Below are 23536 nucleotides of genomic sequence, written 5' to 3'. Positions count from 1 at the left end.
AAATTGATCCATTCATGGACTTCAGACATGTTCCATTTCCAGTTTCATTATCCCACTTTCCCTCTTCCGTATCACTGGTATTTCCATGAAAAAAAGCCTTTGGAAAAACAAACACACATTTGTGCGGAGCCGCAGTCCCACAAGAGTTGCTAACCTCAATCAGGGATGACGGTCTAATTTATGTTCAGATTTAGAATTTTTTGACCAGTGGGTAAGATTTTTCGTGAAAACATGGTTTGAAGTCCAAATTGTATGACTTTTTGGGTGTTCCACAATGCGGGGAGTGCAGCTTAAATGGAGGTGCGGTTCCGGTGCACCTTGATACACTCAAAATTAGCATGTTAGCATGTGGCTAAGACCACTGGTGATGCTGCTGATTGCTCAAATTTGCACGATTGTCTGCATCAAAGAATGTATTCATAACATTTCAACCGATACGCAGAAATTCTATCCTGGTGTTATGCCATCTTAATCAAACGTTTTACGCCAGCTCCACCAATCATTTCTTCGACACATTCCGTTTCGTCGTCTGCATCTGACCCTCTTCATGCAATTACAATATTGTATAACTCCTTTCATTTCTCTGTGTCCTCTAGTGTGTGTGCCCCCACTACCTGCATTAGGTTGTGATGACCCACACTGCATCCAAATGTATCTGTGACCCTCCCCAATCCTGACTCCTAACCTCTAACCCCTCACCTTTGACCTCCTCACTATGGGCAGTGTTGGCAGTGGGGTGGCAGGCGAGCAGGAGTTTGCCATGAAGTCCGTAGGCACGAGGACCACGCTGCCCCGCGCCCCTCCTCTCTCACGCCGTTGCCCTGGCGACCGCAGCTGCAGTGCAGAGCGTCTGCCCCGCCCCCCCGCCACTATATCCGACGGGACGGCCTCTAGCGACGAGCGAGGGAGCGTTAGTATCGGGACCGGGGCCTGTACCGACCGGCCCACAGAAACGGCCTCCACCACCAACACGGAATGTACCATGGCGGCTCCCAACAACAACAACCAGCTGGATTGCGGCAACGCGGCGCTCAGGAGGGAGTGGGAAAGGCAACGTGAACGAGGGAGAGACCGGGACCGGGACCGAGATTGGGACCGGGAGAGGCTGGAAAGGGAGCGAGAGCGGGAGAGGAACAGGGAGAGGGAGCGGGAACGGGTGGAGAGGGAGAGGTTGGAACGAGAGCGGGAGAGAGAACGGGAGAGAGCCCGGGAGAGGGAGCGGGAGAGAATCGAAAGGGAGAAGATCGAGAGAGAGCGGGAGAGGGAGCGGGAAAGAGAGAGGGAGCGGGAACGGGAGAGGATGGAGGGGGAACGACTGGAATGGGAGAGGGAGAGAGAAATGCAGGCCGCGGGTCTGGATGTTTGCGGGAACATTGTGGGCCGAGGAGGAAACGAGAAGAACAGCGTTGGGGTCAACCAGCACCAGCACAGAGACATGGTGGCAGCCAGGACTGACGGAGAGAACAATCCGGCGGGTCACAACCCACCCAAAATGATGGCGGTTTCAGGAAAACTGGAGCAGGTACTGTACCCTGTTGGGATCTTTTACGACAAAAAACGTGTAACTTGACTGAACTGCTGAACTGAAGCGTCATCTTAATCTTCTTTGCCGCTCCGCCATGTTCAGGTGATGGAGGAGCTGGAGTCTATCCCAGCTAACCCGGGGTGAGAGACGGGGTGCACCCTGGACTATGAATTGTCCTGTGACTGATAGGTGATCAATCCAGGCTGTACCCCGCTTTTCATCTCAAATGGGAACGGCTCCTAACCTGACTCTCGCCAGATCCTTGTAGTTGGCTGAGCTCCACACAAGGATCTGGGACTTCTCAGTAGGAAATGAATTATTTCAGAAGGCGGGGCCTTGAAAAAAAAATAATTGTATGTGATTGGATAAACCACTTGTCCGTTATCTTGAAAGACGTGCTACTTCAACCACTCACATCAAAATCAACCCATGTCGCTGGGAAATCCAAAACGGAACAGCCGACATATTGAATAACGACAGAGCGAAAAGTTAGAGAACTTTTACTGAAACAACGCAGCAATGTCAGTAGAAAATGTGTCAGCACACGACTCCTCGCTGCGTGCCGCCATAGTTGTTTGAATCAAACAGTCGCTTCGGCGCTACGTCACGTCTATGAAATCCTGCCCGGCGATCCTGATTGGTACATTATTTTTTGCTGTCTTGAAGGAGTTTGCATTGCTTTCGAGCCCAGATCCTTGTGTGGAGCTCAGCGAACTACAAGGATCTGGCGAGAGTCAGGCTAGAAAGGCTCTACCTTCCCCAGAAATGCATTCATGGATAAAGTCATCTGTTTATGCTCTATATTTTTTAACTCTTTTGTTGCACAGTAAAATACTGCAATCAAAATTTACTGCAAAAATGATGATACTCTTCACATCAGTTTTTTCACAGTAAAATACTGTAAACATGTAATATCACAACAAATTACTCTAAATTCAAACCGATTCGTCTGATTTTACCATTTTGCATACTCTTGTATAGTAAATGACGGTCTGATGTTGAACTGAAAAATTAACAATCAAATTGCAATTGTAAAGTTAAAGCATAAAGTTGTAATTTTAGTTAGTTACATTAACTATAAAACTACAACTATGTTACAACAGCATTTAGTTGTAACTTAATTGTAATTATCCGTAAAATCCCAGCTCTGCAGTTAGAGTGAATGACTTTAAAGGTATTTAATACAATTATTAGCTAGTATTTTGCCGTGAATTTCCGATGACAATTTTTACAGTGTGATGTTTATGTTGTACGTCATATCTCCATTTTTCTCTCCCTACTCCGTTTCCCAGGCCATGCAGAGAGATTCCGGCCTGGTTCGTCCCTCTGCCTTCAAACCGGTGGTTCCAAAGAGTTTCCACTCGATGCAGAACCTGGTGGGCCAGGCAGGTGGGGCTGGCAGTGAGAGCAAAGGCGAGGGGAGGGGAGAGGGCTTCTGTGAGGGAAGAGGTGGCGGCAGGAGAGGAGGCAGGGACGGTGGAGGAGGGGGAGAGTCAGGAGATGTCCCGGAGGCCCTGCTCCTGGACCAGGAAAGCCCGATGAGGGTCAGCAGGGGTGAGGGAGCGGGAAATGGGAATGAAGTGGTTCAGGGAGGGATGTCTGACTCAGGCAGGAACTCTCTGACTAGCCTTCCCACCTACACGGTGTCGGGGTCTAATTGTGGACCTCCAGCTGTACTGGGGCCTCTGAGTGCTTCAACAAGCCACATCAACAGGTTGGGAATGGCTGGGGCGGCTGCGGGCTTGGACAAGCTGGACAAGCCTGGCTACCAGGTAGTCAATATATAAATTATATATAAAAATGGATGAATGTATATATATATGTATATATATGTATATATATGTATATATATATATATATATATATATATATATATATATACATATATATATATATATATATATATATATACATATATATGTGTGTGTGTGTACACCGTATCTTTCGGAGTATAAGTCGCTCCGGAGTATAAGTCGCACCTGCCGAAAATGCATATAAAGAATGAAAATAACACATATAAGTCGCACTGGAGTATAAGTCGTAATTTGGGGGGAAATGTATTTGATGTGCAGCCTTTTGAGACACTAGTGATTTAGGGCTATATAAGTAAACATTGATTGATTGATAAAACCCAACACTAAGAATAGACATTTGAAAGGCAATTTAAAATAAATAAAGAATTGTGAAAAACCGGCTGAATAAGTGTACGTTATATAACGCATAAATAACCAACTGAGATGGTGCCTGGTATGTTAACGTAACATACAAACCCCGTTTCCATTAATGGTGCCTTCACAGATGTGTAAGTTACCCATGCCTTGGGCACCAATACACCCCCATACCATCACAGATGCTGGCTTTTCAAATTTGCACCAAGAACAGTCCTGATGGTTCTTTTCCTCTTTGGTCCGGAGGACACGACGTTCATCGTTTCCAAAAAACTATTTGAAATGTGGACTCGTCAGACCACGGAACACTTTTCCACTTTGCATCAGTCCATCTTAATTGAGCCGGTGGCGTTTCTGGGTGTCGTTGATAAATGGCTTTGGCTTTGCATAGTAGAGCTTTAACTTGCACTTACAGATGTAGCGACAAGCTGTAGTTACTGACAGTGGTTTTCTGAAGGGTTCCTGAACCCATGTGGTGATATCCTTTACACACTGATGTCGCTTTTTGATGCAGTACTGCCTGAGGGAACGAAAGTCCCTTATATCATCGCTTATGTTCAGTGATTTCTCCAGATTCTCTGAACCTTTTGATGGTATTACAGACCGTAGATGGTGATATTCCTAAATTCCTTGCAATAGACCGTTGAAAAATGTTGTTCTTAAACTGTTTGACTATTTGCTCACACATTTGTTCACAAAGTGGTGACCTTCGCCCCGTCCTTGTTTGTGAATTACTTAGCATTTCATGGAAGCTGCTTTTATACCCAATCATGGCACCCACCTGTTCCCAATTAGCCTGCACACCTGTGGGATGTTCCAAATAAGTGTTTGATGAGCATTCCTCAACTTCATCAGTATTTATTGCAACCTTTCCCAACTTCTTTGTCACGTGTGGCTAGCACCAAATTCTAAAGTGAATGATTATTTGCAAAATTTGCAAATCATTGTATTCCGTTTATATTTACATCTAACACAATTTCCCAACTCATATGAAAACGGGGTTTGTATAACATATAGAACATGCTATACGTTTACCAAACAATCTGTCATTCCTAATTGCTGAATCCCATGAAATCCTATACGTCTAGTCTCTTACGTGAATGAGCTAAATAATATTATTTGATATTTTACGGTAATGTGTTAATAATTTCACACATAAGTCGCTCCAGAGTATAAGTCGCACTATGAAAAAAAATGCGACCTATAGTCCGAAAAATACGGTATATAAAACTTAATCTCTAAAATGCCTGCTCTGATGAATTTTGTCACTTTCCCACAGAACGGCCTTTGTGCCTCGGACAGCGGTCGATCCTCGTCAGGAAAGAGCTCCTCATCCTATCAGAGGCTGAGTCACATGAGTGACGCACCGGGACCTCTACGTCCCTCCCCTTCATCTGATGACATCATCCAGGATCTGGAGGATCGCTTGTGGGAGAAGGAGCAAGAGGTCAGACGCTTTAAATTTATGCAAGTTTTATAGCAATAGCAAGATAGAATTTTTGTTTCAATTACAAAACACAAAACCAGTCAGGAACGTTTGTACCTCGGTGAACGACAAAGATTGAAGCAATTTTTCCCATTAAAAATAATGTTAATCCAATCAATTTTCTCCAGACACCCACAATTATTCACAAAAAACTAGGGCTGTCAATGTTTACGCGTTAACGCATGTGATTAACAAAAAAATATATCGCTTTACCATTAATTAATCAAATTGTATGCTTTGACCGGTGCAGAAAAGCATGGCGCATTGTGCAGGCAGTGATCACGTCACACGCCAGTTAGAGCGATGCTCTGCGCCCACTTTTGTTTCAAAATAAAAATTGGTGGAATTTTAGATAAAACTGAGGTAATTAGTTAATACTGCAGCGACAAACTTTCTTATCATCGGCATACATCAAGTTTAAAACAGGATCTAGGATGGCGCCGCTCGCATGAATGCAACTTAAATAAGGTTGTGAAGTGAAGTGAATTATATTTATATAGCGCCTTTTTATAGTGACTCAAAGTGCATAACATAGTGAAATCCAACATCTACATTTAAACCAGTGTGGGTGGCACTGGGAGCAGGTGGGTAAAGTGTCTTGCCCAAGGACACAACAGCAGTGACTCGAATGGCAGAAGCGGGGATCGAACCTGGAACCCTCAAGTTGATGGCACGGCCACTCTACCAACCGAGCTATACCACCCCCACAAATCATCCCAAATTTAGACACAAAAGTACGCATTCCGTATTGAGTTGTCAAGGGATTCACTTTGTCCAGTATTTTTATTAAATATGTGGCCAAAAGAGCTGATTAGTTCTGTTTTTATGTTCCCGGTTTGATGCACCCTTTAAAAGAAAAGGGTAAATTGGTAAGTTGTCACACGTCAGTTATGACATGGGAGTTTCGCCACAGTCACCAACACGGATCGAGCAGGCATCTTGTCAGTGCAGCAGATAACTAAAGTAAGTGTAGAAAAGTTAGAATTAAAGTGTTCTAGTTGCAATGAGCTCAATGTTTATGTGAGCATGTTTGTTTCGTCACTGAGTTGTTGGTTTGTGGTCCAGCACACGTTGTTATTTAATTCATACCCTTTGGTAGGAGAAAAGAGGTATGTGGGCTTCAACTATTAGTGGTGTGTCATTTATTCCACTTTAATGAGGTGTGTGTGTGTGTGTGTGTGTGTGTGTGTGTGTGTGTGTGTGTGTGTGTGTGTGTGTGTGTGTGTGTGCACCCTTCTTGAGACGCCAACAAGAAAAAGTACCTTCCATATGAGGACTAGTGAACAAATTAGGACCACAATCATGTTCCCAATACGGAAAACCATTGCATCTACTAGAGAGCAGAATACTAGAGTCTGTGAACATTGCTCCAAAGTCAGGATTTTTGGTTGATTTAATGTGCATACAAAAGTAAACATTGACAGGTGCAAAGGCAGCAATATATGATATCAAGACAACAGCTAGAGGACTTCTCTATTCACCCCCCCCAAAAATCTGCCAGGTGAACAGTTGATTTTATGAGTTCCGGTGCTGACGTAATTAAAAATAACAATAAAAACATATGTACATAGAGACATACTGTAATGACCTGAAGTAAATAATGAAGATTGAAACCCATCCATCCATCCCATCCATTTTTTACCGCTTATTCCCTTTTTTTGGGGAGTCGCGGAGGGGGCTGGCGCCTATTTCAGCTACAATCGGGCGGAAGGCGGTTTACACCCTGGACAAGTCGCCACCTCATCGCAGGGCCAACACAGATAGACAGACGACATTCACACTCACATTCACACACTAGGGCCTATTTAGTGTTGCCAATCAACCTATCCCCAGGTGCATGTCTTTGGAAGTGGTAGGAAGCCGGAGTACCCGGAGGGAACCCACGCATTCACGGGGAGAACATGCAAACTCCACACAGAAAGATCCCGAGCCTGGGATTGAACCCAGGACTGCAGGACCTTCGTATTGTGAGGCAGACGCACTAACCCCTCTTCCACCGTGAAGCCCAGATTAAAACCCAATTACAAAAAAATAAAATATTCAAAGCATCCTTTTTTTATATTTGCATAGTATGTACAGTATATATTATTATTGTTGTAAATACAAATCTTAATATATCTAGAAAGGGTGGTCCTAAAGAGGTAGGCATTTTTCAGAGGTCTCCAGAAGGTAACAAATACAAGAGTGTGTTTGTGTGTGTGTGTGTGTGTGTGTGTGTGTGTGTGTGTGTGTGTGTGTGTGTGTGTGTGTGTGTGTGTGTGTGTGTGTGTGTGTGTGTGTGTGTGTGTGTGCGTGCGCTGTTGAACGACAGTGTCTTCTTGTTCGCTGTGATAGAGGTGCATTGGTTATCCAGGAATATACATGGAGGAAAGTCCCGTCTCATCACAATTAAATCTTGATGTGGTACAAAGTCCACTTTGTCAATCACTTCAGTAGGAGCAAAATTACTGCCAGCGGGACACAAAATGAATAAGTTAGCATTCATACACAGAGACATGGTTCACACGCAGAAACATATTTGAAGGGATCGAAAAGTTCGCAATTAGGGTTTTGTAAAACCAGGTTCCACTGTTCCATCATATATGATGAGGGATAAAAGGCGTATGAGAGCAACACTGCCTTCGTACTTTTATTTCTTCAATTTAATAGTGTTTCTCACCTTCTTTATTAAATTGTGGTACTTGTGACTTTGGCCCCATAGTGGCTTATTTGGTAGCTGTCCTCTTTGGTGAAATTGTTTGTTAATAGCCGAGTTGTATTAAAAGGGGTCTGTATGAAAATTATGTATGTTTAGGAACAAAAAATACAAATGAGCAAGCCCTCTGGAAGCAAGTACCGTATTTTTCGGACTATAAGGCCCATTTAAAATCCTTTAAATTTTCTCAAATATCGACTGTGCGCCTTATAACCGGGTGAGCCTAATGTACGGAATAATTCTTGTTGTGCTTACCGACTTTGAAGATATTTTATTTAGGACATGGTGTGATGATAAGTGTGACCATTAGATGGTAGTCACACATAAGAGATACGTGTAGACTGCAATATGACGTCAGTAAACAACACCAAAACTTTAAATGATCCATTGAAAATAAAGAACACTACACACGGCACTCAAATCTGTCAAAATGTTTTAGTACGATTTTGAAGCCGCACCGCTTGATGGATTGTTGGCCCGTTACAGGTACCGTAGTTAGAGATACAAGTATTACCACGGTTTGGGTGTGTGTAAGGACCGTGAAATGGCACCCAATAGCAGAAACATTATCTGGCGTTTTGTTTCACAATATCATGCAAAATGTGTATTTGAGATCTGCATGAGTCCTGAAAATTTGCGCACGTCCGCCACTCTAGTCCGTGTCGATTCTGTAGTCGATTAGCTTCTTCTTTTTCACTATCTTCTTGTTATGGGGCATTCACCCTCTGCTGTTGCCATTTCTAATATAAAGTATGTCAGAACGAGGATTACTTTGCAACTTGCTGCGAGGATTGTTTTCCCGGGATGCAAACAAACTTGACTGGACATGGCGTGCAGGTAAAAACATGATTTCATCTTAACTCAAAAGCTACAAAAGGGTACAAACAAAAGGCACTCACATTGGAGGCACAAAACTTGGCACAGGAAACAAAAACGTAGACGCATAGCCTGAACTATGGTCAAAAACAAAAACACCTACGGTGACGTGAGCACAGCAGCATGAACTATGAACAAGAATAAACAGAGCATGACAATGTCAAGAGTACTAACAATGTAAATGTCACCAGGTTTAGATAGTTTCTTCCTGATTAGTGACAAGTGCGTGAGTCCAAATGAGTCAGGTGAAACCAATGTGTCGTCATGGAGACAAAACAAACCAGGAAGCGCAAACAGGAACTTAAAGAGTCCAAAAACCAACAGAACGTAACCAAACAAAACATGACCACAGAACATGACAAAGTAGCGTAAAGTTCTAACGTATATCTCGCTAGGGAAGCACTAAAAACTACCAGTGTAGTGGATTTACATAAATCCCCCATGGAACTTTTGGTATTAGAGAGTTCCGGTCGGACAGTTTTTTACGGGACACATTTGTGTTGTTTCACTAGTGAGCCATGAATGAGAAGATGCTGCTCCATTGTTGATTTAAGTAAGTCTTAATGTCATTAAAACTGTTAACTGCATCTTTTGACACTTCTTCCACTCCCGTCCTTGCACGCTACACCGCTACAGCAAAGATGATGGGGAGAAGACGGTGCCGAAGTCATGTACACTATTAGGAAATGTTTTAAATATGGAAAAAATGACCCCTTTAATGCGCCTTATATTCCGGTACACCTTTTGTTTGAAAAAAGACCTGACTAGACCTGCTCTTTAGCAGTGCGCCTTATAACCTCCAAAGTTTCACATTGTATCCCATTGGGTTGAGTTATTTCTTGCCCTGATGTGGGATCTGAGCCGAGGATATCCTTGTGGCTTATGCAGCCCTTTGAGAAACTTGTGATTAAGGGCTATACAAATACACTTTGATTGATGGATTGATTGATAATCCAGAAAATACGGTAAATGACGGCCATCTGCCTCGACCGATTACAATTAAATTATGCTTCTTGGGTTTGTCTTTTCATCACTGACAGCAAATCACTGACCACAGTTATGTACATTTAAATGTAACTTGAAAAAATTGTTGAAGAAATAGCTAATCTGTATGCTGTTTGGTTTTAAGTCCCTGTGTTCCTTGCCCACTAAAGGTGCAACACATGCGGCGCAACTTGGACCAAAGCGAAGCCGCCATCATTCAGGTGTTCGAGGAGAAGCAGCGCGTATGGGAGCGACAGATGGACGAGCTGAGACAGAACTATGCCTCGCGCCTGCAGCAGGTAACCTCACCGCTACACTCTGAACACTGACCAATGTCTTTAAAAAAATGTTGTCTTAAATCTACTCCGAATAAAAATGTAGGAATGAAAGAAGCATGCTGGTGTAAATACAACTCTGTATATTGCAGGATGTGCGCAGACCAGGGCTCGAATTTAACCACCTCGTCTTTTGTCGCAACACCCAAGAAATTGACCAACATTTGCAGCAAGACATGACTGCCCTTGACTTGTTACTTGTTAATATAGTATAAACGGAGTAATGGTAAATTGCGATAAAATTCCCAACAGTTAGTAATACCTTCTAATTTTTTAATTACAGAAACTAAAGTCATTCATTAATAATGCATTTTAGGCAACAGGAAGTCAGGCGCACTAGCGTCTTGATAATCATGGCAGACCAACGACACGGACTTTGCTGGGAAGATTTCCCCTAGAAGTAGACAGAGCCAAGCGCTTGGTTTAACGTCATTTTCCCTCGCTTACCGCCGTGCGTTTAAGAGCGCACTGCTGTGTTTAGCTGGAGACAGGCGTGGACAATATTGGAGACTGACGCACTTGTCCCCACATTAAAAGTATACAGCAAAGGAGAAATGTATTTGATATTTTGCAGCAGGCGATTTGTCGTGAACATTGTCACAACTTGTTTATAAGGTCTTTAGTTTGTTTACTGGGATATTAATTTCTCCTGTATTTAACTTCAAACCATATCAGTGTTCAAATAACATCAATACTAGCTAAAATGTTTTGTCATCTCATCAAACTGAACGAAGGCTGTGAAGATTGTGTATTCGATGTGAGAGGTGTCACTCCGTTTTTTTTGTTGTTGGCCAAACTGTTGTACTGAAACACTCGGGAGGCGTTGGAGAAAAATACAGCTTGTTGTTTAGACTTCATCTTCATGTAAGAGACAAGCGGTAGAAAATGGATGTATGGATAGCCAAACTGCTTTGTTTTATTTTGATATCAAAAAGTAAACGCCATGTTTTTTTTTACATTACTTGTGTTTTTTTCATGTTACAAAAGGTATTAGCGTATTTTTCGGATTATAAGTCGCACCGGCCGAAAATGCATAATAAGGAAGCAAAAAAACATATATACGTCGCACTGGCATATAGGTCACATTTTTGGGGGAAATTTATTGATAAAATCCAACACCAAGAATAGACATCTGAAAGGCAATTTAAAACAAATAAAGAATAGTGAACAACAGGCTGAATAAGTGTACGTTATATGAGGCATAAATGACCAACTGAGAATGTGCCTGGTATGTTAACATAACATATTATGGTAAGAGTCATTCAAATAACTATAACATATAGAACATGCTATACGTTTACCAAACAATATGTCACTCCTAATCGATAAATCCGATGAAATGTTCTTCCTCGATGTCGCTTCTAAACAACTCTGCCAACTCCAAAGGTATGCGCCGCTTCCTCTTGTCGTTTTCTGCTGCATATTTCACTACGTCCAGCTTGTAATCTGCAGTACATGATTTCCTTTCGGGGCCATTTTTGTTCAGCCCTTCTCAGTTTTCATAAGTTACCGCCAACGTTGAAATCATCCATTTTAATAGCAATGGCAGTAGCATATAGCAGTTAGCATTCCATGGCCCACAATGCACTTCTGCCGTGACCCTCCCCCGCCGAATTCTTATTGGTTGACGTGTGTGTGACGATTACTGATGTTTTCTTCGTTTCTTCCGTGAATGAGATAAATAATATTAATTGATATTTTACGGTAATGTGTTAATAATTTCACTCATAAATCGCTCCGGAGAAGATGTTGCACCTCCGTCCAAACTATGAAAAAAACTGCAATTTATAGTCCGAAAAATACGGTACTTCAAAAATCATTCTTGTGACATCATTTTTTTAATGTTGTGTATAGTTAACTCCTATTTGATATATTTCTGGTCAAACGCTTGATGGATCTGTCCTGATACATCATGTACATCTACATCTACAGTACATTTAAATGTACATAACTTTTAAAAAAAATGTTAAAGAAATAAATAAATAAAAACTCCCTCTATCAAAATGTAAAAATAGTCATAAAAGGCATCATGTAATGACAAAAAGCTGACAAGTTGATATTTATAAAGAATAAAACAATCAAATTTTTGTCTTTAGATGTATGGATAAAGTTTATCTACAGCCGTTTTATTAGACATTACAAATGACATGATGGTATTATGTTCACACACAACACTGCTTTACCTATCCATCCATCCATACATTTCCTACCGCTTATTCCCTTTGGGGTCGCGAGGGGCGCTGGTGCCTATCTCAACTACAATCGGGCGGAAGGCGGTGTACACCCTGGACAAGCCGCCACCTCATCGCAGGGCCTGCTTTACCTAACAATCAGTAATCATGATTTCAATATTGATAACAATAATATTAATTATTACTTTGGCCATAACTGGCAGCCCTAGATCTCACACATGAACACTAATTTTATCTATATGGACAAAAAGTGCTGCTTTGTCTTATGGCCATCAGGTGCCATCTTTCCGAATTATATATATATATATATATATATATATATCTCCTGCCTCGAAAGAAAATAATGTTTGCCCTGGCTTCCTTCTAACTTGCCTTGGTGCCCTAAAATATGAGCGGATATAATATGACGGATTTAAGTTGCTCCAGTGTCACAAAACGCGAAAGTCCCGATCGTTTGGTCTGCACATTTTACCGGCGATGCTAAGCCAGACATGGCCGAATAGCGTCAATAGCTATTCGCTCAAAAGCTTCAGTTTCTTCTTCAATTTCGTTTTCGCTATCTGCCTCCATACTCCAACCATCCGTTTCAATACATGCGTAATCTGTTGAATCGCTTAAGCCGCTGAAATCCGAGTCTGAATCCGAGCTAATGTCGCTATATCTTGCTGTGCTATGCACCTGGATAGCATGTATATCACTGGATGACGTCACAGGAAAATGGACGGTGGCTTCACAGATAGCGAAAATCAGGCACTTTAATGCCTTTTTTCGGGATATTCCACGATGGGTAAAATTTCGAAAAAAATTTCGAAAAATAAAATAAGCCACAGGGAACTGATTTTTATTTGTTTTAACCCTGCTGAAATTGTGATAATGTTCCCCTTTAAGGCAACACTTGCCTTGATCTTAAAAAGTTAAAATTTGAGGCTTGGCAGACTTTACCTTATATTCATCCGCAGGTCACACGGCGTGCTCAGCGCTCCCAGACTGCCCTGCAGGCCCAGATAACTCGTTTATCTCAGGACAAGAGGAGGCTCCAGGAGGAGATGGCTGCCCTGCTTGCCCAGAGAGAGGAGCTGGAGAGAAAGTGTCTGGATTACAGAAAGGAGCAGGCTGACATATTGCCACGTCTAGAGGAGACTAAGTGGGAGGTGAGATATGAGATTAAAGTGATACATTGTAAGAACAAAAGTATGGAGACACAGCTCTTAATCCTCTTTTGGTCCACCCCAGGGGTGTCAAACGTAGGGTCCGCAGGCCGGATCAATGCCGCCAACAGGTTTTATCCGGCCCGCGGGATGAGTTTGCTAAGTATAAAAATGAGCCGGAATTTTTGAATGAAAGAAACCGCTGTTCTAACTGTGTCCACTAGATGTCGCAATAGCAATTCTTTGTATATTTGTAGATTATGCTACATGCGTAAAAAAAATTAAAATAAACAACATGTTAGTGCACCAGTCGAGGAAAATGAGCAAACTACATAAATAACATCCTGTATTTTGATTTTGCTCTTATTTTTATCTTAATTGATTGAAAATTAACACCAATGAGTCGACTGATGAACATTATCACATATTTTTTTCAGAAAGTATAAATTGATTGATTGATGTATTTTTTTTAAATTTCGAATATGCAAAAAAAAAAAAGAATAAATAAGAGCAAGCATGATCCAATACAGTGCTATAGCGTTAACAGCCATTATATAAAAAAAGGAAAACAATGAAGAATAGAAAATAAAAATAAAATAAAAAAACGAAAACAAATGAGCATTGGACTTTCTCCTTTTTTTTTTCTTACATTTTTGAAAAGGAGTGAGAAGAAGTATACACTTATTTAATTCCACCCCTTTTCTTTAAATCATAAATTACTCTAATCTAGAATTACCTGTTCACTCTATGTACAAACTTAATGAACTTGTATGCACATAAATGATAAATATATACATATGCACACTACTTACATACATATAAAAATATTAATTATTACTTTGGCCATAACTAAAATGGCCAAATAATAAATAACAATATAAATGACAAATAACATGAGGCACGGCGTGGCGCAGTGCCATAGTGGCCGTGCGCAACCCGAGGGTCCCTGGTTCAAATCCCACCTAGTACCAACATCGTCACGTCCGTTGTGTCCTAAGCAAGACACTTCACCCTTGCTCCTGATGGGTGCTGGTTGGTGCCTTGCATGGCAGCTCCCTCCATCAGTGTGTGAATGTGTGTGTGAATGGGTAAATGTGGATGTAGTGCCAAAGCGCATTGAGTACCTTGAAGGTAGAAAAGCGCTATATAAGTACAACCCATTTATCATTTATTCATTTAACAACGTATAAAGATACAATACTATTTACTGTAACATGTAAGTCTAAAACAAAACCAACAACAACATTATGATTTGTACATTTTTAGAATGTGCTTGCTTGTTCTATATTTAAACAAGGAAAACAATCTGAAGTTGTCTTTATATTAAAGTTATCGTTCTGTGATTTTACCAGTCCGGCCCACTCGGGAGTAGATTTTTCTCCATGTGGCCCCCGATCTAAAATGAGTTTGACACTAAATGGTCTACAGGTTTATGCACTTACATTCAGTACCAAAAATTCACCCTCTTTTGCTCTTTACGTGTTAGGTTTGTCAGAAGGCCGGCGAGATTTCACTGCTCAAGCAGCAGCTGCGGGAGAGCCAAGCAGAAGTGACCCAGCGGGCCGGAGAGATGGTGGCCCTGAGGGGCCAGCTGAAGGAGCTCAACGTCCAACTGAGGGAGCAGGAAGAAGCCATGCTGGGATTGAAGGAGTCTTACAGCACCAAGAGTCATGAGTTGGAGAAGTGCGAGGTCGAGCTGAGGAGGACCCTGTCAGAGGTGAGCTCACGTCCTGTAATATGATGGAAAATAAATTGATTTTGTGTACACAATGCAAGAATAATATTTCAAAGAATTTGTTGTAGTTTAACTGCTGCACTCAAATGCACAAAATAAAAGGCTGTATAAGTTAAATCTCATTATTAGCCTGTCCTAATAGTGTACACGTTTTGCTCACAACGGCACAAAGCAACAAAAGGCAAAAACATTATGTTTAACTTATTTTTTTTTTGTCCTGTCCAGCTTTTCAGGCAAATCATACTGTTGATGTAGATGCCCAAATTGGTTGTACAGATTTACTTTACAAAAGAGAAGGGTGGGATACTCCTCTTCATGCCTTATTTGTATTTGACTTTATTTTATGTATTTTCCGTAGCAGGAGGGATAGAAAGAGAACAAAAGCAGAGGGGGAAATTGCGGGGACAAGAGGGGGACAAGACAAAGAGACATCGACAATGATTCTCGAGCACGGCCACCGCTGCTGCTTACTGCTCCCCTCACCTCCCAGGGGGTGATCATGGGAATGGGTCAAATGCAAAGGATCATTTCACCACACCTAGTGTGTGTGTGACTATCGTTGGGACTTTAACTTTAACAACAACAGAGCAGCATCAACAAATACGATATATGACATGTATTGTATACGACAGGGGTCACCAACATTTTTGAAACCAAGAGCTACTTCTTGGGTACAGATTAATGCGAAGGGCTACCAGTTTGATAAACACTTAAAAAAATTGCCAGAAATAGCCAAATTTGCTCAATTTACCTTTAATAAATAAATCCATCCATCCATCCATTTTCTACCGCTTATTCCCTTTCGGGGTCGCTGGGGGCGCTGGCGCCTATCTCAGCTACAATCGGGCAGAAGGCGGGGTACACCCTGGACAAGTCACCACCTCATCGCAGTAATAAATAAATCTATATATTTAAAAAAAATGGTATTTCTGTCCGTCATTCCGTCGTACAATTTTTTTCCTTTTACGGAAGGTTTTTTGTAGAGAATGAATGATGAAAAAACACTTACTTTAACGGTTTAAAAGAGGAGAAAACACGGGTAAAAAAAGAAAATTACATTTTGAAACATAGTTTATCTTCAATTTCGACTCTTTAAAATTCAAAATTCAACCGAAAAAAATTAAGAGAAAAACTAGCTAATTCGAATCTTTCTGAAAAAGTTAAAAAAGGAATTTATGGAACATTATTAGTAATTTTTCTTTATTAAAATTAATTTTTGAATTTTGATGACATGTTTTAAATAGGTTAAAATCCAATCTGCACTTTGTTAGAATATATAACAAATTGGACCAAGCTATATTTCTAACAAAGACAAATCATTATTCTTCTAGATTTTCCAAAACAAAGATTTTAAAAGAAATTCACAAGACTTTGAAGTAAGATTTAAATTTGATTCTACAAATTTTCTAGATTTGCCAGAATTTTTTTTATTTTTATTTTAATCATAATAAGTTTTAAGAAATATTTCACAAATATTCTTCATCGAAAAAACAGAAGCTAAAATTAAGAATCAAATTAAAATGTATTTATTAATCTTTACAATAAAAAATAAAAAATACTTGAACATTGATTTAAATTGTCAGGAAAGAAGAGGAAGGAATTTAAAAGGTAAAAAGATATATGTCTTTAAAAATCCTAAAATCATTTTTGAGGTTGTATTTTTTCTCTAAATTTGTCTTTCTGAAAGTTATGAGAAGCAAAGTAAAAACAGTAAATGAATTTATTTAAACAAGTGAAGACCAAGTCTTTAAAATATTTTCTTGGATTTTCAAATTCTATTTGAGTTTTGTCTCTCTTAGAATTAAAAATGTTGAGCAAAGTGAGACCAGCTTGCGAGTAAATAAATACAATTAAAAAAATAGAGCCAGAGCTCACTGGAAAGTGCTGCTATTGGGGCTATTTTTAGAACAGGCCAGCGGGCGACTAATCTGGTCCTTACGGGCTACCTAGTGCCCGCGGGCACCGCGTTGGTGACCCCTGGTATACGATATATGTACAAATATGAATACATTATATGAATACATTATGTTGAACTTCTAATGACATTCATCTTGAATTTAGATTTTAGCATTATGAACTACAAAGGGACCGATAAAATAAGAAAAGAACAAAATGCTTTCTATAATTTCCATTGAGTGCAACTGCTGGATCGAGAAGGTTTCCGGTAAATCCAAATAATTGAAATCCTAATCCGCCAAAATCCTGCCTGGTAAAGGGGTAAGAGAGCATGTCAAAGTGGGGCTTGAACAACATTTAGAAAATCTAAACAATATTATCTTTTGTGTTGGGTGAGCTAGTAAGAAGCTTACGTAGATAGGATGCACATATGTGCGCTACAGAGGGGCAGCCAAATTAAGAAAGAGTCTCTTAAAATGTTAAAGGGTCTGTTTGCAACATTTACACAGATGCCTAGAGGGTGACAACTTTCCAGTTTGTTTTACACATTATATCCCAGCCTCTGACGCCTTTTCGTTCGTAATGACTTAATTCAAACTTACGTAAAACATGATCTCCGACTTCAGTGATTACCTCTCAAAATGCCGTCATTGGTGTCACCACATGACCATTTCTGGAGAAATACTGTACAGGAACACATTTACGCCCTACTGGGAATTTAATTACATCAACAGTGTACAAAACAGGTTATTTTCTGGCGCGTTTGAAAATCATTTAAAACACCTCAGCAATTAAAACATATCTTATGTGGTACTGTCAAAATTAAAATAGCAAAAAAACGTATTAAATGGAATATGGAATATTTGAACTTACAATTTATAGAACCTATCCGACGCCGTGTAGGCCAGTGGTACCCCTTGTCGTCGGCTTATTTGAGTGGAAATGGCAACAATTTCCCCATTTTATCACCAGAACAGCTGAGCTAGCTTCCCGGGTTGGCCGACGTCGTCTCACAAGATGTAGTTTCTCTTTAAATATCCTTCTTGAAAACGGCCTTGCAAATATATATCTGCCTTCTAATCAACGTTTTGTTCTCCTTCTCTGCTATCCTGGTCTGGCTACGGTGCAACACGTCATGCTTCCTGCTAAATTGAGACTTGTGAATGGATACTTAACTTTGGGATGACAAGTGTGTATCCAATCACAGTCTCATTAACATCAGGCTACTTGGAAGGGCTCCTGTCAACAACTTGTGATCTGATTGGCTATCGCAATTATCTATCAACTCTATAGTGTTCTCAAATTCATCGGCTAACGGTCCCAATGAATATCCAATCACAGGACGCGTAAATGTCACGTTCAACCTCGAAGGCCGTACTGACAACAACTCATAATCTGATTGGCTATAGCCACTGTCTATCAACTGTATGTCCCCATTCACTGACAGTGCACGGACCCCCGAATTGTTGAATCTGAAGGCCCCTGGCAGATTTGGTACAGCAGGGCAACATAAGATAGCTGAATTCTGACTCGATACAAACTTAAATTAAAAACAACAGATCATGATTTCTGGTTATGTTAGGCCAGCAGAGACGGCCTTGTTAGCCCTGACGGCACACCACTGCATTTAATGTATATTCTACAAACCCCGTTTCCATATGAGTTGGGAAATCGTGTTAGATGTATATATAAACGGAATGCAATGATTTGCAAATCATTTTCAACCCATATTCAGTTGAATATGCTACAAAGACAACATATTAAATGTTCAAACTGATTAACATTTTTTTTTTTGCAAATAATCATTAACTTTAGAATTTGATGCCAGCAACATGTGGCAAAGAAGTTGGGAAAGGTGGCAATAAATACTGAAAGTTGAGGAATGCTCATCAAACACTTATATGGAACATCCCACAGGTGGGCAGACTAATCGCAAATAGGTGGGTGCCATGATTGGGTATAAAAGCAGCTTGCATGAAATGCTAAGTAATTCACAAACAAGGATGGGGCGAGGGTCACCACTTTGTAAGCAAATTGTCGAACAGTTTTAGAACAACATTTCTCAACGAGCTATTGCAAGGAATTTAGGGATTTCAACATCTACGGTCCGTAAAATCATCAAAAAGTTCAGAAAATCTGGAGAAATCACTGCACGTAAGCAATGATATTACGGGCCTTTGATCCCTCAGGCGGTACTGCATCAAAAACCGACATCAGTGTGTAAAGGATATCACCACATGGGCTCAAGAACACTTCAGAAAACCACTGTCAGTAACTGCAATTGGTCGCTACATCTGTAAGTGCAAGTTAAAACTCTACTATGCAAAGCCAAACCCATTTATCAACAATATCCTGAAACGCCGCCGGCTTCGCTAGGCCCGAGCTCATCTAAGATGGACTGATGCAAAGTGGAAAGGTGTTCTGTGTTCTGACGAGTCCACATTTCAAATTATGTTTGGAAACAGAGGATGTGATGTCCTCCAGAACAAAGAGGAAAATAACCATTCGGATTTTTTATAGGCGCAAAGTTCAAAAGCCAGCATCTGTGATGGGATGGGGGTGTATTAGTGCCCAAGCCATGGGTAACCTACACATCTGTGAAGGCACCATTAATGCTGAAAGGTCCATACAGGTTTTGGAGCAACATATGTTGTCATCCAAGCAACGTTATCATGGACGCCCCTGCTTATTTCAGCAAGACAAGTGTTACAACAGTGTGGCTTCGTAGTGAAAGAGTGCGGGCATTTTCCTGGCCCGCCTGCTGTCCAGATCTGTCTCCCATCAAAAATGTGTGGCGCATTATGAAGCGTGAAATACGACAGCGGAGACCCCGGACTGTTGAACGACTGAAGCTCTACATAAAACAAGAATGGGAAATAATTTCACTTTCAAAGCTTCAACAATTAGTTTCCTCAGTTCCCAAACGTTTATTGAGTGTTGTTAAAAGAAAAGGTGATGTAACACAGTGGTGAACATGCCCTTTCCCAACTACTTTGCCACGTGTTGCAGCCATGAAATTCTAAGTTAATTATTATTTGCAAAAAAAAATAAAGTTTATGAGTTTGAACATCAAATATATTGTCTTTGTAGTGCATTCAATTGAATATGGGTTAAATATGATTTGCAAATCATTGTATTCTGTTTATATTTACATATAACACAATTTCCCAACTCATATGGAAACAAGGTTTGTATCATAACAAGACGGGTGAGTGACAGCCGTAAACACCAAACATTTTTTTCGGGTCGTAAAAATGTTTTTTACATAAACTTTATAATTGTTAAAAATATTGACAAATTGTCAACAAAGTCGTTCTGTTACACTACTAATGTTAACTAACATAAGCTAGCTGGTTATATTTTTTGCTTTCATAAATATTACTGTAAGTTAGTTGCAAACAACACCTTAAAGTGCATGCATTTGTCAGATGTTTTTTTTAACCATAGGAAAAACAAATACAAATGATGTCATGGCTGTCTTGAGTTTCCAATAATTTCTACAACTCTTACTTTTTTATGACAAGAGTCAATTGTCGTTTCATCTGACATCACATGGACAAAGATAACACCTTCTGGAGGAAAGTTCTGTGGTCAGATGAAACAAAAATTGAGCTGTTTGGCAACAATATCCAGTCTTAGCTGGATGGATGAATGGATGTTTGGAGGAGAAAAGGAGATGCCTGTAATCCTTGGAACATCATAACTACCGTCAAGCAGGGTGGTGGTAGTATTATGCTCAGGGTCTCTTTTGATGCCAATGGAACTGGTGCTTTACAGAGAGTAAACGGGACGATGAAAAAGGAAGTTTACCTCCAAATTCTTGAGGACAACCTAAAATTATCAGCCCAGAGATTGGGTCTTGGGCGCAATTGGACAATGACCTCAAACGCACGTCAAAAGTGGTAAAGAAATGGCTAAATCAGGCCTAGGATTAAGATTTTAGGATGACCTTCCCAAAGTCCTGACTTAAATGTGTGGACAATGCTGAAGAAACAAGTCAATTTCAGGAAAAAAAACACATTTTGCTGAACTGCACCAATTTTCTCAAGAGGAGTAGTCAAAAATTCAACAAGAAGCTTGTGGATGGCTACCAAAAGTGCCTCATTGCAGTGAAACTTTGCAAGGGGCATGTAACCAAATATTAACATTGCTGTATGTATACTTTTGACAGAGCAGATTTGCTCACATTTTTAATAGACCCAAAATAAATTCATAAAAGAACCAAACTTCATGAATGTTTTTTGTGACAAACAAGTATGTGCTCCAATCACAAAAACATAAGAGTTGTAGAAATCAATGGAAACTCGAGACAGCCATGACATTGTTCTTTACAAGTGTATGTAAACTTTTGACCACGATTTTATATGAATGTTGATAAAAGCCAGAGGGACACAGAAGCAATATAAACTTACATTGTTCATGTTTCAAACCCTTTCCAATAGAAAACAATGGAAATTGAATTAATCCATTCCAGGGTCGAGCTATCCACATTAAAACTAATGATAGTTTAACATAAAGAAAAAAATAATAAGCTACTATGCATTTGAATAAAACCCAGGTGCTGCTATGAGACGCCACACATCAACACTTGCACTTAAACATGCAATCTCACAGTGCAACGGTGCTGTTTTTGAGGATGTGGTCTTTTCCGTCAACAGGTGTCCATCCTGCGCGAGAAGCTGGGGGTTTTTGAGGCAGAGGTGCTGAGTCTAAAACGAGCTCTGAATGAAGTCAGCAGAGGAGCTGAGGTTGTTGTGAGCCCAAACTTAGCAGCGGCGGGGCTCTTACCGCCCTGGGGGATCGTCCACTGCTCGCGAACTACCATGGATCACTCCAGTAACTCGCTCGCACCGACGTCCGATACCCTGCTCAGTCTTCAGAGTGACGAAGCCAAAGCCCAGAGGCAGGAGGCCCAGAGGCAGCAACGTGAGGAAGCTCAGTGGCAACAGATGCAGCGTCAAGAAGCCCACATGCAGCAGGACATGCAGATGCGACAGGACGCTCACATCCGACCAGAGGCTCAGCTTCGCCAGGAGGCCCACCTCCGCCATGAAGCCCAGCTCCGCCAAGAGGCCCAGCTCCGCCACGAGGCCCAGCTTTGTCAGGAGTCCCAGCTGCGCCAGGAGGCCCACCAGTCGCAGCGGCTGCAGGACGCTCAATGGGACGAAGCTGGAGAGCTGCGCAGGCAGCTGGAGCAGCTACAGGCCGCCCTGCGCCTTGAGAGGCAGCAACGCGAGCGCCAGGCTCTCAACTTTGACCAAGAGCGACACACCTGGCAGGACGAGAAGGAGCGGGTGTTGAAATACCAGGCCCAGTTGCAGCTGAGCTACGTGGAGACCCTGCAGAAGAACCAGGCGTTGGAGAAACGTATGAGCCAGCTGGGAACCAAACCCAGCACCGCCTCCATCGACGCTACCACCACTGTCACCAACACCTCCCCCTCCTCCTCCTCCAGTTCTCCACCACCTGCTCCAGCACAAGTCCTTGCAGCTCTCTCCCCTCAGCCGCCATCCTCCCTCCCTGGCCCCATCACCCTCACCCTCTCTCCACCCTGCGAAGACCAGAAGGGCCCGCCTTCTCTCCACCAGCTTGCCCCTCCTTGGGCGGGACCTTCACGACTCGAGAGGATAGAATCCACCGAAATTTAAGAGAGGGGGAGAAAAAGCTCTCATAACAGACACACTTCACCACTCAAGTATAAGAAAATTTCATACAAGATATAAAAAAAACAACATTGGAACAGTTTCTCACGTTGCACTCCACGCTTGTGAAAAAGTGTGTCACACTGCAGGAAAACTAAACGACAAAGTTTAGTTGACACCACTAACAAAGTGTTTCTCTTTTCCTACACCGTGATAGAAAAAAAAAAAGGACCAAGACAATCGGATAGTCAGAATTTACAACAAGAGTATTATTATTATGATGATGATGATGATTATTATTATGCGATATTTATTACTCATTGTGAGTCTGTGTCAGTCGTATAATGTACAAGTAGAACTAGTGGTCAAGAGTGTGTGATGTTAACATGCATTTTTGTCCAGAGAGCGCCTTACACCATCTTTTTCAGCATGTGTAAGAGAACAAGTAATGCTGGGGATCAAAAAAAAAAAGAGGAAAAAAATCAAGTGTTAATATATAATTTTCAGGGCATTGATTATGAAAATGTATAAAAAACAAATATATATAGGCCCTCTCGACTTTTTCATGAAAGTCATAAGATTTCATGCACAATGTCCAACATGCGTGACTCGAACATATCCTCCAATTCAACAGAGCTTATTTTTTCAATTAAAAAAAAAATAGAATTTAACAGATTTAGTGGATATTCAACCCAATCCCAATGTTACGGGACTACAAATGACCAATAGAGGTTAATGATGAGCTGACGTGGTGCCCAGGATCACTTTTCTTTCTTCATAGTTGCAAAACCTTGAATGGAAGTACACAATCTGAAACAGTTAAATGCCAGGAAAAAAATAAAGAATCCAAAGTA

At 41.0% G+C, this 23536-nt stretch overlaps 1 protein-coding gene across 1 annotated transcript in view; it reads left to right on the top strand.

The window, feature by feature from the left end:
• Positions 1-408: 408 nt before the first annotated feature.
• The window catches only part of LOC133551872 (leucine zipper putative tumor suppressor 3-like), a 23159-nt gene continuing 31 nt past the window's right edge, over positions 409-23536 (top strand). The window contains exons 1-7 of the mRNA XM_061899042.1: positions 409-1522; positions 2818-3297; positions 4973-5140; positions 9905-10033; positions 13221-13412; positions 14896-15126; positions 21699-23536. The exon at positions 21699-23536 is cut by the window's right edge and continues 31 nt beyond it. Of these exons, the coding sequence (XP_061755026.1) occupies positions 716-1522; positions 2818-3297; positions 4973-5140; positions 9905-10033; positions 13221-13412; positions 14896-15126; positions 21699-22688 (2997 nt within the window). The 5' untranslated portion in view covers positions 409-715 and the 3' untranslated portion in view covers positions 22689-23536. The remainder of the gene's footprint in view (positions 1523-2817; positions 3298-4972; positions 5141-9904; positions 10034-13220; positions 13413-14895; positions 15127-21698) is intronic.

Source organism: Nerophis ophidion, linkage group LG01 (genome assembly GCF_033978795.1).
Source record: "Nerophis ophidion isolate RoL-2023_Sa linkage group LG01, RoL_Noph_v1.0, whole genome shotgun sequence".
Taxonomy (NCBI): Eukaryota; Metazoa; Chordata; class Actinopteri; order Syngnathiformes; family Syngnathidae; genus Nerophis; species Nerophis ophidion.
The sequence above is the reverse complement of the archived record's forward strand: the minus strand, read 5'-3'. Positions and strand labels throughout refer to the sequence as shown.